This window comes from Festucalex cinctus, chromosome 9 (assembly GCF_051991245.1).
Source record: "Festucalex cinctus isolate MCC-2025b chromosome 9, RoL_Fcin_1.0, whole genome shotgun sequence".
Taxonomy (NCBI): Eukaryota; Metazoa; Chordata; class Actinopteri; order Syngnathiformes; family Syngnathidae; genus Festucalex; species Festucalex cinctus.
The window spans coordinates 2,985,977-3,001,109 of NC_135419.1; the positions used below are offsets into that span (position 1 = coordinate 2,985,977).

The 15,133-nt window shown below is 39.2% G+C and overlaps 2 protein-coding genes across 5 annotated transcripts; both read right to left on the reverse strand.

The window, feature by feature from the left end:
- Nucleotides 1-1,268: 1,268 nt before the first annotated feature.
- On the reverse strand, nucleotides 1,269-6,318 carry gpr174 (G protein-coupled receptor 174). 4 transcript variants are annotated; one of them, XM_077531353.1, is made up of 4 exons: nucleotides 6,094-6,318; nucleotides 4,199-4,260; nucleotides 3,676-4,070; nucleotides 1,269-2,177 (listed from the first exon to the last, which is right to left on the reverse strand). In XM_077531353.1, exons 3-4 carry the CDS (start codon nucleotides 3,898-3,900, stop codon nucleotides 1,407-1,409), a joined length of 996 nt encoding a protein of 331 aa, XP_077387479.1. In that variant the 5' UTR covers nucleotides 3,901-4,070; nucleotides 4,199-4,260; nucleotides 6,094-6,318; the 3' UTR covers nucleotides 1,269-1,406. The 4 variants fall into 4 exon arrangements, with proteins under 4 accessions (XP_077387479.1, XP_077387477.1, XP_077387476.1 ...); XM_077531351.1 differs by having other exon boundaries at nucleotides 4,199-4,263; XM_077531350.1 differs by having other exon boundaries at nucleotides 3,676-4,260.
- A 1,209-nt stretch (nucleotides 6,319-7,527) lies between these two features.
- On the reverse strand, nucleotides 7,528-14,737 carry p2ry10 (P2Y receptor family member 10). The gene is made up of 5 exons (XM_077531346.1): nucleotides 14,628-14,737; nucleotides 14,053-14,157; nucleotides 11,371-11,554; nucleotides 11,122-11,302; nucleotides 7,528-8,799 (listed from the first exon to the last, which is right to left on the reverse strand). Exons 3-5 carry the CDS (start codon nucleotides 11,547-11,549, stop codon nucleotides 7,930-7,932), a joined length of 1,230 nt encoding a protein of 409 aa, XP_077387472.1. The 5' UTR covers nucleotides 11,550-11,554; nucleotides 14,053-14,157; nucleotides 14,628-14,737; the 3' UTR covers nucleotides 7,528-7,929.
- Nucleotides 14,738-15,133: the final 396 nt, after the last annotated feature.

Sequence of the window (15,133 nt, forward strand, 5' to 3'; positions counted from 1 at the left end):
CCATTTACGACTGTTTGCTATATTGTATATTAACTCATTCACTCACTTTTACTGGATTTCGCCTGATTTTGCAAAGCCCACAGATTATTGTGTTCTATTATCTATAAAAACATGGAATCTACCAAAAGATTAGAATCTCTTCTTTCATCATGATTTAAAAAAAAAAGAAAAGAAAAAGTATATTTGTATCTGTTTCTGTTTTGCAGCATTTAGCATTAGAATATAGCTAAGTTTCGTCATTATTCACAAACTTGTTGAAAACTCTTGGGAAAAGAGCTTGTTGCAACATACCCTGACTGATGTTGATCTCTTATACTCTGCTGCCACTTGCTGGCCGTTTTTTGTAATAACTGCTATTGCTTTAAGCGACCTCTTCATGTCAGATGCTGCATCAAAGTTCTGTATGTGCTAGCATGAAAAAAAAAATGTTTTTGGGACCATGGCAATATTTAAAATAGAACATTTTTATATGTTTTTGGGAGCAAATGGGTTAAAAGAGAAGTCCGTTTAGGGCCTGTTTCCTGACACCGGTTGTTGGCACAAATTCAAATTTACAGTGGATCTCTCGTCACAACAAACAGGCAAGTTTAACTCATTCACTGCCAGCCCAGTAAAAACGGATCTTTGACGTCACGTAGAGCTGCTCGATTATGGGTAAAAATAATCATTAGGATTATTTTGGCAATAGTTGAAATCACGATTATTCAAACGGTTATTTATGTTTTGGCACAAAACAAGAAAATGTTTAAGCGTTTAAAAATATTAGGATCAAATAAAAAAAAAAATACAAACACTATAATTAAGTTTTGGACCAAACAGAATTTATAATAATATATATTTATTTATGTTGGCAAAAACATGAAAGTTGGAGTGCAGCATATGCACTGTGCTGTAGAGCAATATTTTTTTATTTTTTTTGGTATAAAACAAAAACAATTTTAAACATAAAAAACAAATAAAAAAAAATAGTAAGACAAATAAAATTATTTGAAACACTATATTTATGCAAGTTCCTTTTGGATGAAAAAAAAATTGATCAAATTAGTTATTTTAAAATTAAAAAAAGGTGCAAATGTATCCATTTAAACAACTCAATAATCTTTTTAGTTTGTGATTATGCTGATTTTGTAATTGTGGAGTGTCATAGTTGAAATTCTAATTGAATTTCGATTAATTGCACAGCCCTACTTTGACGTGTATAGCCGTCAATGGCACTGAATGAGTTAAAAAGAAGTACGCACATCTCCATTATATGAAAAAAAAAGAAGTTTCACATTCGATTTTGCATGTAAATTACACATACATTTCCTCTTCAAAGTGCAAACATCATGGTTAGTGGTTTCAGTTACTGGTTCATCAACAACAACAAAAAAAGTCACAAACACAAAATCCTCCACTTGAGACGTTCACCGGCTTGAAATCGCACGCTCTGGTATTTCTGGCTTGCTCAGTCGCCTCCAGAATTCGTTTGTTGTGAAGTAATACATGATTGGATCCAGGCTGCAGTTTAGGCTAGCCAAGCACAGTGCGACAGGGTGACATTTCAAGATCAGGTCCCGAAGGGCGCAGCTGCTCAACGTGTTGGCCTTCGCCAAGAAGTCCAGCGGCATAGTGACGTGATAAGGCGCGAAGCACACTAAGAAGACAACGGTGCAGCTTAGCACCATCCTCAAAGCCCTTCGCTTCTCCCCCCGGTCGTGAATGGCCCCGGTTGTCTTGGTCCGAAGGCTCCCGGCGGTCAGGCAGGTACAAGCCAGCACCAGGGTGAAGGGGATGATGAAACCGAGGAGTTCGGCGATGATCAAAATAACCCAAGCCGCCGAAGTGCTGACCATCTGCATGGGCAGCTCCGAGAAACAGACCGCGTCCGCTTGAGGTGGGGCGCCACCGTCGCCATCATCAGAGTCGGCGTTTCTCAGTAGAGGGAAGGCCAGGCAGGCGAGGCAGACCAAGAGCCACCCCAGGGCGCATACGACCGCGTCCACTTTTCGCCTGGAGGCGTTGTACCTCAGCGGCCGCATGACGAGTTCGCAGCGGCGCACGCTCACGCACACCAGGAAGTAGATGGAAGCGTACATGTTGACGTACTTTAGATAGAAACAGATCATACAGAGAGCATGGCCGAATGGCCAGCTGTTGTTCAGGTAGTAGTAGATCCTCAGAGGCAGGGAAAGAACCTGGCAAGTCGGTAGAGGAGAGGTTAGCATAAGCACATGTAGCATGTAAAAGGCTGAAAACAAATTTTTGTTTTTTGTTTTTCAAGTGAATGCAATACGCTTCCGTCGTACGGAAATAAACCTTGAAGATTATTATTTTTTTCCCCAACATTGTTGTTGTGGTTATACCAAGGCTGTTTAACTCATTCACTGCCTTTGACAAGTATACTTGTCAATTGTATTTTTTAGAGCGGTGCTAAATGGGGGCGAATCTGAGCATGCTCCACTGTAAATATCAAACTTGGAAACAACTTTACTGATGCCCAACCACCGGTAGATGACATCATTGCCCCATTTTATAGGAAATAAACACAGTTTCAGAGTCCATGGGAGAAACGGCTGTATTTTGGCAAACCTACATTTTTCTGCTGTCAATTATAAAAGAACGGGATGGGACAAAAAGTAGGGAGTCTATTCTGTTATTTGGTAGATTCGGTTTATATATAATTATTGAATGTAATATCACGTGAGTATTGGAAATGTAAAAATTTTCTATAATGACTGGCAGTGAATGAGTTTTAAATGGGAGAACAAAATATCCTTTATTTGTTATGAATTTTATCATCGATCATATTGGCATCTATACATGCATTGAACTATGTTTTTGATCATGTAAAGTACTTTATTTATTTATTTATTTAGCTACCTAAAATGTGAGCAGTTGTTTTCCGTTTTGATTGATTGATTTTCTCTTTTTTTTATTAAAATTAAAACCTGGTGGACTTGTGTCTGATATTTGAATCACTCTCTCACTGATCTGTCTGGATGGGCGGGCGGGAATCATATTTTATGCTATATGAGGAAAATATTAATCACGATTCATTTGGTAATATTTGAAATCACAATTAGGACAATCGTTTGTTTGTTTTTTTTGTTTTTTTTGGTACAATACAAGAACATGTTTACACATGTAAAAAAAAAAAAAAATTTAAAAATACAAAATTAAGACCAATACATTTCTTTGCAACACTATAATTATGCAAGTTTCTTTTGGACCAAGTAAGATGTATTAAATTAGCTCTTTAAAAAAAAAAAATGCAAATATATAAATTTAAACTCAAAAACGATTTTTTCTTTATTTATTTTTGTGAAACTTTTATTTTATTATTATTATTATTATTTTTACAATCATGCCGATTTTGTAATTGTGGAGTGTAATACAGTACAGAAATTGAATTTTGATAAATTTGCACTGGCCTACATATTAACCACGCCACCTGGCGTGTTTCCATATCAACAAAGGCGCAAAGGCAAATTTCTAACTGTAGGTGTCAGCAAAAACACCAAAAGAAAAAATACTCCCTCCATGTGCACAGTTAGACCATCGTCTGAGATGTGTTAAGAGTGGATTTGTCCTGATAAAAAGTGTCTATTCAACTACTACTCATATAATGTACATGTAAGGGGTAAAAAAAAAAAAATAAGATGGAGAAACAATAATACATGAAAAGAACTGTACCTGCATCAGATCAGCCACCGCCAGATTCATCATGAACACCACCGCCTTCTTCGTTTCTCGGATGTAAACCCTGAACACCCACAGTGCCACGATGTTCCCCAGCAAGCCCGGCACAAGGATGACACTGTACACCACTGCATACATATTGTGCTGATACATCCGCAGCCCCACTGCGTCTTGGCAACTCCCATTCATTGTTGTTGTTATTATTATCGTATATACCATGTGGCGTAAACACGGATACACTGACGATCAATTCTGAGTTTGTTTCAGTAACGCTGGCCATAGTCCATTGATGGGTGCGTGCGTGTCCATGGCAGCCATCAAAAAATAAAAATCTATTTCAACGAAATTGTTCCAAATTGTCCGTGCGCCAAATGCTATCCAGGTCAGTCCTGATAGATGAAAGAAAAATGCATCAACTTCAATTGGATCGAACTATGTGACGATGGCGCCACACATCAAAAAAGGCACATTTCCAGCAATTGTACCAGTATTTGTACGTGTGTGTTTAAGTACTTACATACGAAAGCTTTAAAGCGTGCTGCCGTGTGCCTGTCAGCCTCTGTTGCACTTGAAGACACCCTGCTGAGGCAAAAACGAAACTTACTGGATCGCGGCAAACAAACAAGCACGTTCACGCCCGCCTCAGTCGATGTGCAGGACGTATCTGATAACAGCATCTGCGGTGGTTATTTTCGACACATATGCAAACGCCACAGACGCTGCACCGACAGCAAAGTCCATGTCCGCACGAGTGCCTGTTACAAACATCTCAGTGCAAAAAAAACATTAGCGAAACTAGCAGAGTAGGCAAATGTATTCAGATGTGTGGTTGACCTATCAGACTTCTGGCGTCAAAAACCTGCCCTTTGTCTATGAGTCATTCCATAAACGTTCTAGGATTGAGGTCACGAAGGATCTGTGAATTCAAAATACAAACTATAACCTGCCCACAGGCTCAAGCTTATCGTTGCCGATTTTAACCATTGAAACTTGGTAAAGATAGTGAGGACGGACAAACAGCACAGTATGTGTTTCGGGTCTTCCCAAGAGGCTAATGTTCCACTTCGATCTTGTTTAATGACCATTTTATACAAAATGTTTTCTAACTACTGTCATTCTAACTGAAGCATTTTACAGCAGCACAAATGACACCGCACCATCTCGAGCTATTTCAACGTGTGGAAACTCCCACAGTGATGCGCTTCGGAAAATTTGGTGGTTCCCAGCAGAACACAGACCACAAAAACAAGTGGAGCGCGCCGAAAATACTCTATTTATTTATAGTAGCTTTATAATTCTCCGTAATTTCAAAGTAGTTTTCCTTAATGGTCAACACGCAGTCAATAATCCAATAGGAAGCAGGAACGGGTCAATGGCCATCACTTAAAAAATGTTCCTTTATAGGGGTTGCCTGGTTAAATATCCACAACCTCCTGACTACCAGCAATTTAAATTTGTCCTCTGTAGTGGACCTTTTTTTAAACCTGAATATCTCCCACCCAGTGCATACGATTGAATTAACTCCTTTTGTGCTCAAAAGAGGACATTCAGTGCTTTCCAATGATACCAAATGCTACCTTTGATTACATCATAAAAGAAAATGGCTTCCCTCAGCGCAAGCACTTTTTAGGGAAGAGCAAAAGAATGTGTATAACACTTTTTATTGAACATATTTAGGCTTTAAATGTTGTTAGCATGTGTTCTATAAGACTCTTAAGAACACAAAGTATTTTAACTGTATTTGAGCTTAGCATTTAAGTTTTAAAAAATTGTCCTCTGTAGTGGACATCAATAAAAAATAAAAAATATTTTTTTTTTTTCAAAAAAATTATTTTGCAGTATTCCAGTTATTCACAAAGATTGGGGAATATCAAAATAAACATGATTGGACTTTTTTTTTTTTTTTTTTTTTCCTGGTAGTCAGGCGGATAAGGGTGAAATTCATACACTGCATATCACAAACGGAAAAATGACTGACTTGGTGTATTGAACCAACTGGACAGTTGAAGAAATGTGAGGTTCAGATCTTTGTATTGGTGTTCTATTCAATATACATACAGAATTACATACTTATATATCATGTAGCTCATTCTGTAAATGAGAATCTGAATGTCAATGATTTTCTGTGCGTAAATTGAGTGTGCACAACGCTCACATCCATCCACAACACAGCGCCAATGTTTAGTGGGCATGTGTATGACTGTGACATCACTGTTACGTTCACAACACGAGTGGAAAATTAAAAATATGCATGAACATGCACCACCACTTTCACATAACTTCCATTCCTCCCATTTGAGAAAGAAATCTTTCCCCATGAGACATTGCGTCACACACCCGGCAACGAGCAACTCTCATCCTCACACTTTTTCTTCAGCATTGTTTATATAATTAACAATTAGAGCACCTCACCTCTCTCCGTCTTCCATTTTGACGCCATGTTGCATTGCGAGGTGAGGAAGCACAAGGTCGAACCATCAGCTGAGCAGCATCCTTTCTTCAATCCATTATTCACTTTCCATGTTTGGTCCGATTGTTCATACTTTTGCTATGAAGTTTGTTTTTGTTCCGATATCACTATTTCCTGTTGCTATGGTCTAACAATGTCCTCTTTATCTCTCTCTGCCTTTGTCTCACTTGTCTATGTGCCCCAAAAGCTTTTCGGCCCACATGGAGCTTCCTGTGCGGGGTGGGAGTGGTTTACAAGAATTTGTAACACATTGTCTCTTCAAGGGCACTTTTAAAAAAATATATGGACTTGGAAATGGAAATGGAAAATAACCTAATATTTTCTGGTAACAAATGCACAATTATTTCTTATTTTTATTTTGAAATAGAAATCATTAAACTATGAAGTGCTGCAATTGAGTAATTCAATTGGCCCCAAACTTGAACTTGAGCAACACGCTAAGTGCTCAAAGGCTCGAGCAGTTAGATCAGATGAAGGCGGTTTTTGGTTTTGCGCAGCTGCTGCCAACCGTCAACAACGTGTATGATAAGAGGAAGTTAACATTCTACAGCAATCTGACAAGACATCCATTACATATGAAAGGCCATATTGGAGCAACCTGAACAGTAAGAGCGATATCAAAAGATAAGCAAGGCAGTGATATTATTTAACCAGGTTTTTATCATTGTGTTTGCAGTTTGCAGTGGTGAGCAACACGTGACAACACAAGAGCAGTTTTGAATACCTTCATCACTATAACTTCACTTTTTTAGTTTCAAATGATGTACAAACGGTCGGTGTGGTGTCAAAATGGCAGATTAAACAGTTCAAGAATTCTTTTATACCAGATTCTATTAGAATTCATTAGAATTCAATTTCTAAGAGGCAGACAGAAGATTTGCTTTTGGCCAGTGCAGACCATTTTATTAGTATTTACTGTTAAATTTATGTTCTCTGTGCAATAAAGTTTGTGCTTTAGTGGTCTTATGGTCTCCTCGAAAAGGGAGATTTCGATGCAGTTATTCCAATACAGTTAATATCTGCCTGTTAAAAAAAAAGTGTAGCAACGCTGACCACATTGAGTTCCTCCACATATTGACTCTTCAAACCATTTTACAATCCCCTTCATCTGACAATTAGTGTATTTTAAACATAGAAGTGCCAAAATATACCTAATGAAAATTAAACTGCACTTAAAAAAATAAAATAAAATAGCCACCAGAGGGTGCTATAACTGCACAAATGGAAATCAACCTGACTTTTTTTTTTTAACAGATGTGTAGCTTTGAAATATCGTGAACATGACGACGACGATATTGTGGCAGTTTTAATATCACGATATCACGATATTGCCGGTATTGTTACATCCCTAATAAATTCGTTTTTGGGACACTTAAAACATTTAAAATAGAACATATTTATACATTTTTTTGGGATCAAATAAGTTAATAGACATTCTACAGGTTGCCATCAATACAAACACATAAACACAAAAATGTCAAAGTTTATCTTTGTAAAAGCACGTTTGTGATACACCTTATATTGCCTAACTAATGTTTTGGCCAGAAATTGTTGCTAAGCAAAAGCTTTATTTACAAATTAAAAAAAAAAAAAAAAAAAAGACATTTCCATTTATGCAATGAGAAATTTACAAAAGACTCAAACATCTGCTTGTAATGTGCAACCCATGACGGAACATTTTTTCTGCCGGGTGGATTTAAGGTCAGAGAATGTTCGGCTCAGTTTGTTCGTCTCGATATCTCAGAAGATGTTTTAGTTTAGCTAGGTGACTACTCCTCTCATTTGGAAGAGCTACTCTCAAAGCTCAACAATCTGTGCACTGCAGGATGCTGAGAACTGGCCAAAGAGGACGTGAAAGAGGAGGAACGCTTACTGAGGTGCAACCTGAACTCTGCCGTTAGGAAGTAGTAAAGCAGTGGATTAAGGCAGCAGCTCAAGCTGGCCAGACACAGGGACACGGGATGGAACTGGCGCACGGCCACCCTGGTGGCACACTCGGACACCAAGTCCTGCTGCACCATCAGATAGAGCAGGAAATTGATGTGGTACGGGGCAAAGCACAGCAGGAAGACCAAGGAGCAACTCAGCACCATCCGCAGGGCGCGCCGCTTCTCATGGTTCTTATCAGCGCGGGTGGACGAGGAGAGTCGACTCCGCGTGGTGGGACTCACAGGAGTCACGTTGTTTGAAACCTGGTCCTTCTTCCGGTAGAGGGAGCGACTGATGCAGATGGAGCTCGAACTGATGCAAGCCAGAGGAATCAAGAAGCCAAACAGCTCCGCGAGCGCCATTAAGGTGACAGCCAGAGGGAGGGGCACATGACGCGTGGGCAGGTCTTTAAAACAGCGGACTTGAGTCGTGTTCGTTTTGGACGACTCCTCGAATCGGCTGACGCCGGAGGTCGCAGATGTCACGGTGAGCGTTACGTAAGTCGCGGGCTGCTGGGTGAAGGTGACGTTCAGAAAGGACGCCTTGTCGAATAGGAGGGGCGAGTCAGGGGTGCTAGCACGCATGAGGATGAAGGGCGAGCAGGCCAGAGCGACAAGCACCCACACCACGATACTGATCACGAGGTCATAGCGGCTCCTCCACCTTCGAGTCGAGAAGGGGTCAAGCAGGAAGACGCACCTCTGTACACTGATGCACACCTGGGATCAAAAGACGCACAGTCAACCGATAAAGCCAAACATACCATATTAAATACAAGACATTTTGATCCCTCTATTTCATGAGTATAATATTTTTCCCCCCAATAAAACCCTGATCTATTATGATCTGACACTGCATTGCACGGCTAATCCATTAGAGGGCAGTAATGACCCAGCTGGTGGCTTTTCCTGCGACCTCGCAAGATCGCACCCATTGAGAAAGGAGAGACACCTATACTTATTAATAGTGGCAATTTCTTATGATTTTTGGAAATACTAACATGTTTGATATGTGTTATATATATTTTTTTAAATGTACGAATTTAAAGCAGTGTGACCGGATGTATCAAATATGACACAAATCAAAATCATGTGGAAGTTGATGACAAAAAAAAAAAAAAAAAGTTTGTTTGTTCAAAAGGACCAATAAATACTCTATTTACAAAGAATCTGATTTTTTTTTTCTCCTCGTATTTCATGGCTCACGCTTTATAGGGTTAAATACTTACACCTTGAACTGGTTACCAGCCAATCGCACACTTCAAAGAATGAATCACTCACAACGTTATTTACTAAGCAGTGACATTTCAACAATGCACAACTGCACACACATATACGCACACAAAAATATTTCTAAATAAAATAAACTCAGGACCCCAAACATTGACGTGAAGACATTTTCAAGGACCAAAATAAAAACAAAATATCACTCACTATAGCTGCACTTCAACAAGCTGTGGACGATACAGTAGAGTCGTTTGCATACGTTTGAATACATAGTGTTTAGTTTTCACCATCCATGCATCTTAAGTATGTTCCACACGTGTGATTTTATTTCTGTGTGCCGGCAGGCAGGTTATAGCCTCCATGTTTATGTCCTCGCTGCTTTGTGGGGTTTTGAGAAGCACCACTAAAAACAATTTTTATTACTCACTATGAATCATAGAACATCGCAAGTACAGACATTTGATAAATATGGAAGTAGGAATAGCCTACGACTATCGTCAGCGCATGCGCAGTAGTGGCACCGTGCAAGTAGGCATTTCCGGTTTCCTGTGCTTCTGAGAAATTACAAATTTCTTCCAAATAAGCTAATAAAATACAAATTACAATGCCGAGAACACTTCAATTTGAGCAGTGACGAGAGATAGCACATATATGTATCATATGATGGTGTTTTTAAACTAACCGTAGCTCAAGCAAAAAGACGCAGGCAACAAAGCTTGACTGAATTACTAACTTGCCACCAGTAGAGGGTGCTACTCGACAGTGAAGCGTTCGTGGGGAGTTGGATGTGGACTGAAAATATCTGTGTGGAAATTGCCCAAGAATATGTCGCCATCAAGGCAGCGGTTCTGTGTCGACCTGACTTTGTAGCTGACCCCGCCTGTATTTCCCCCAACCCTACCGAATATGTAACAACTAGCAAAACAAGAGCATGTGGTATAGATAAATAAGCATTTTAGGAGCTATTTTTAGGGTGTGTGTAATATTTGAGTGCATGTTGTTCACAAGAAATTCTGGTTAATCTCAAAAGTAAGTTGGCCTATTTCTAAAAACGTTTCTGTGAGCAAAGCGTTCTCTACTTCTGACAAACTGTTACATAACAATGGAATGAATTTACAATACATTGCCACCGGTTGACTTAGCCAATTTTGTCTTTTAATCATCTACCGAGGCCAGCAACTTTTAGTGACAGACATAAGTGAATGCTCTTCCGCTATATGGCAGAAAGTACAATTTGTGTACCCAGCTGTTTCCCCTCATACAACCGAATGGTAGCTTTGTGTTCAGCTAAGCAGGCCTTGAAATTTTGAGACAAGACCATCATTATTTCGGTTTCATCTGTTTTTGTGGAGCTGTGCCGCAAGATTATTAATTAACATAAATTTGCCTTGGATGAATAAAGGTTGGGAAACAAAACACACTCACTCCATGCTATAATATAAGATGTGATTTAATCCAGCCAACCATTCAAAGAAAGTTAAAGGTACGGTCCAACGGATTTGTTTTGGCCTGTTCGGGTGGTTTATGGGCGGAGACTCAACGATTACCCTCTAGCCGAGCCTTGGAAGCAAGCAATAGCATATGCAAATTTTGCTGTGCGAACCACCCACTTCTGATTGGCGGACTGGTTTGATTCCTGTGTCCTGTCTGCATATGCAAATTCGGCTGACTGGTGGACTGGTTTCACGCTCATTCCTGGTTGGCTGCTGTGCTTGGCTCCCTCAAGCGTCAGTTTTGAATTTTGTGTTTACAAACAGCAACGGAAACCCATCGGACAGTACGTGCATGAGGGTAATTCTCACATTTGCTGCTTACCAAGAATCCGATGGCGGCATACATGTTGAGATACTTGAGGTAGAAGCAGAGCAAGCAGATACTGTGTCCAAAGGGCCACGTGTGTGTTAAATAATAATAAATCCTTAGGGGCAGAGAGAGGATGTGAATCAGATCTGCTAAGGCAAGATTTATCATGAAGATCACCGTTTTGGTCTTCCTCCTGTCATGGCAGAAGAACAAACATGAGAGAAGTGCGTTGTCCAACTTGTAGTGCGTGCACGTGCGTACCTAATGTGCCTGCAGAGGACCCACAGAGCCATGGTGTTGAGCAGCAACCCTGGGAAGAAGAGCAACAGGTAGAAGTATGTGTACAGCTTGTCCATGAGCTCCTCCCATTCAGTCATGTTTTGGCCACACGATGAGTTCCCTTGAGACCCGTGCAATGATTGGGATGTCGTCAAGGTCATTCCCACTGTCATAGAAAAAAAAAATCAACAGTTAGTCCAAGCTTTAACCAACATTTATTCATCAAAACACAACACAATATGGTATTGGACATATCCAGCAAAAAAAAAAAAAAAAGATACAGTATTTCAGAACTTCCACATGAATAATCGGAAAAGAATTTGACGAATGATGATTAATTTATTGGGGCCAAATACAATGACCTCAATACAATTGAATAGAAGTGCTCGCCGGGGATTCCCAATTCAAGATGGCGGCTAGTTCTGTATAGAGCCACAACACTGACAATAAGATTTGGTATTGGAGGGAAAAAAATAATAATAATTGTGGAAAAAGCTGCATTGACATTGAAACAAGGATGCGGCATTGTAAAAGGTTGTTGAAAAATAAAATACAAACATAAAAAAAACACTATTTTCTTTAACCATTTTTTTTTTTTTTTACGCTTTTTCTCTTTTATTCGAGTGTAACGGTTTTTCAGTTTCAACTCTTTGGTTTTCAGTTTCACTTCTCTTCTTTTTTTTTTTTTTTTTCCAGATACAACTTATTGGCAGTGTTTTAACGTGGAGGGGCGGGTGCGGGGTTGGGGGCGGGGCTTTGACCACCACAACACAACGCCTTTGAGCTTTTCAGGAGAGGACAGAGGAAAGCGCGCCCTCTGTCGGCTAAAGGCAATACCTGAATTCCTTTTTTCAATACAACCTTTTGCAATACCAATATTTGTTTTACAATGCCAATCCTTGTTTCAATGTCAATGCAGCTTTTTCCACAATGGTTTTGGGGGTTTTTTCAATACCAAATCTTATTGTCAGTGTTGTGGCTCCATATTTCTGCACTTATTACCACGCCAACAAATGAGAATGCATGCAATTCTGCCACAGGGAAGTCCACTGACATGCATGTTTTCGAGGTTTCTCTACTCCAACACACCTGATTAAATGGTCAGCATAATTATCAGGCTCCCGCAGTGATTGCTGATGATCTTAAATATGAATCAGCTGTGTTGAACATGGAAAACCTCTAAAACATGCAGGACTCGGGCCCTCGAGTACCGGACTTTGACGTCAGGTGATTACAAAAAAAAATAATAATAATTGAATGAATACTAGTAAAGTATATAAATTCCCTTCCCTGCTCTCACTGTACCATCAATCAAAAAGACATATAACTAATCAATGTGTTTTATATCCATTGAGACATGTTCCTATAAACTGATGCATTGATTCAACTTACATCATTCGAGGATAGAACATTTAATGTAGCACTCTTACCTTAACTTGACACTTGTTTGCCAAAAAAAAACAAATAAACAAACAAACAAAAATCTTTCAATTTTTATTACACACGCACAAACAAGAGCTGGGTTCCCCAACATTTAATGAGCCAAGACATATAATTATAATAACAAAAAAATAAAATAAAAAAATCTCTTCACTTCTCTTCAAAAATGGTTCACAAAAAGTTGATGTAGGTTATTCAGTTATGATTGTGCTGCTACTTAAAATATTTGTTTGCGTAGATAAATTAAAAACAATTTTAAAAAAATGGAAAAAAAAAATTTCATTGATTGACATGATTTCCCATGGCACCAGATCTCTCACAGTACACTCACGTGCCGCGGCACATTGGATGAAAGTCACTTACTCTCTCACTCGAGTAAAAAGGGAAGTGGCAACTGTTTGTCCACGTGTAGCATTTCCTAGCTTGGGAAAAAACAAAAGAACTCAGCTAATGTCTACCTATAGCAACTTGATTGAACAGTAAATGCAGTAAGCAAAATTTTGCCTGGTAATGATTACAATGTGTTGGTATTGAGCCAGTAATATATATAATATTATAAATATTATATTTCAACTTAGTACTCAATGTTATTTTTTTTTTCAATTTTCTACTTAACACATTCACTGCCAGCCCAGCAAAAATGCATTGCATCATTTGACGTCTTTTTCCGTCAAAGGCAGTGAATGAGTTAAAAACATCACATAGCAAAGAAATAAAATAAAAAAAAATACAAAATAAAAAAGATCTCTAAAAGATTTGGGAACTTGGACACCTTCATTGTATTAGAAATATTGTTGATCAGTGCACGCACTATATATATATATATATGAGAAACCAAACTCTGTTTATTGCAAATTTGATATCAAGAACACTAATATAAATCACGAGTTTCCATAGCAATGGTTATTGTAGGAAACAGCAGCCATTAACCCGAGGCACCTCCCTTCCTTTTGTCGCCAAAGGCGGAGGGTCGCAATTGATGAGAGATGATGACCTTATTCTGATCACTTGTCCTTTTATACTTTATATTTTATACTTTTATACAGTGCCCCAGTCAAGATTGCTTCATGCTTGGGTAACACTGGATGCAAACAAATGAAGAATGAAAACGTAATCACAGTTTTTACTGTTTAGAGTGGCCAGTGAACGTTACCTCAAATGTTCAGAAGTGTAAACAAACAAACTTGAAGACATAAATGCCGTAAACAGTAACAGTGTCATTACCTTGTAGTTTGTCTTCTCTCTATGAGCACAACGAGGGCAGATCAGACCAAGGTGTGACCACCAGCGGCAGTGTGCTCCATGCGGCTGTTTTGGCTTCACACTCCCCTGTAAACAGTCGACTGACGCACTGTGGGTTCAAGGTGCCAACCTCATTGCTGCTGCAGGAGCACATCACGTGGTCATACAGTTTGTGTTCCGCTGCTCTCAGGCTCAAATATGCTTTTTTTTTTTTTTTTTCTCCATACAAGAAAGGGAAGTGGTTACCTCATTGCAAAGCCACTCAGAACGTGCACAAAACTGTGAAACAGGATCAGTGTCGAAGCACATTAGAGGTCAGCCAATTCTGCCGCTCAATAAATGCTTGATCGTAAGCTTTTTGTCAATACACATAAGCACAAAAACATATGCTCACAAACCTCACATAATTGCCCCAAAAATGTGACCGCGTGCCCTCTTCCTACACACATACAAATGTACTCATTCAACATTTTACTAAACTGACAATGAAGTTGTATTTCACCTAATGTGAATGTCAGAGGAAATTATACATTAAAATAAAAGCATTGAATACTCACAGTAAGCGTGAGTGATCCCATTAGGTTGTGATGTTTTCATGGCGTCGCTAGAGGTCAGTATTGGGCAGCATCACGACCACATGTCGATTGTCGACGAGCTGCTTTGGAATTGGCCGTATTTTTGAAACACTTGTCCTCAGTTGAACCGTAGCCGCCCCCACATGCAAATATTTCGGTCGGGCTTTGCATTATCATCAACCTGACTACTGTTATTGCCTCCGAAACATTAATCGGCAGCAAAGGGGGCTAGGTGAGTGATAAATATGTTTTTTATATACGGCCTTGACTCTCTGGTAAACTGATTGCACTAGCAAAGTAAGTCAAAACTGTCGCTTGAAAGTTGCTATGGATAGCCAACCAACAAACCAGTTGTCTCTAGTAGCTTTTATGACCCAAAAAAAAAAGAAAACCCGCACAGACAATGCAGCTGTCCAAAAATACAGTAGCTCTTTGCAATGTCATCATTGTCAACCTGTTCACACTAGAGTTCAAAGTAACACAGCACA

Coding starts and splice junctions, on each gene's coding strand:
- gpr174 (XM_077531353.1), bottom strand. CDS start 3,900: ATGGTATATACGATAATAATAACAACAACAATGAATGGGAGTTGCCAA. Junction 2,178..3,675: donor CGGTGGCTGATCTGATGCAG/GTACAGTTCTTT, acceptor CCGACTTGCCAG/GTTCTTTCCCTGCCTCTGAG.
- p2ry10 (XM_077531346.1), bottom strand. CDS start 11,549: ATGACCTTGACGACATCCCAATCATTGCACGGGTCTCAAGGGAACTCA. Junction 11,303..11,370: donor GTCCTCTGCAGGCACATTAG/GTACGCACGTGC, acceptor CTGCCATGACAG/GAGGAAGACCAAAACGGTGA. Junction 8,800..11,121: donor ATGCCGCCATCGGATTCTTG/GTAAGCAGCAAA, acceptor TTTTGATCCCAG/GTGTGCATCAGTGTACAGAG.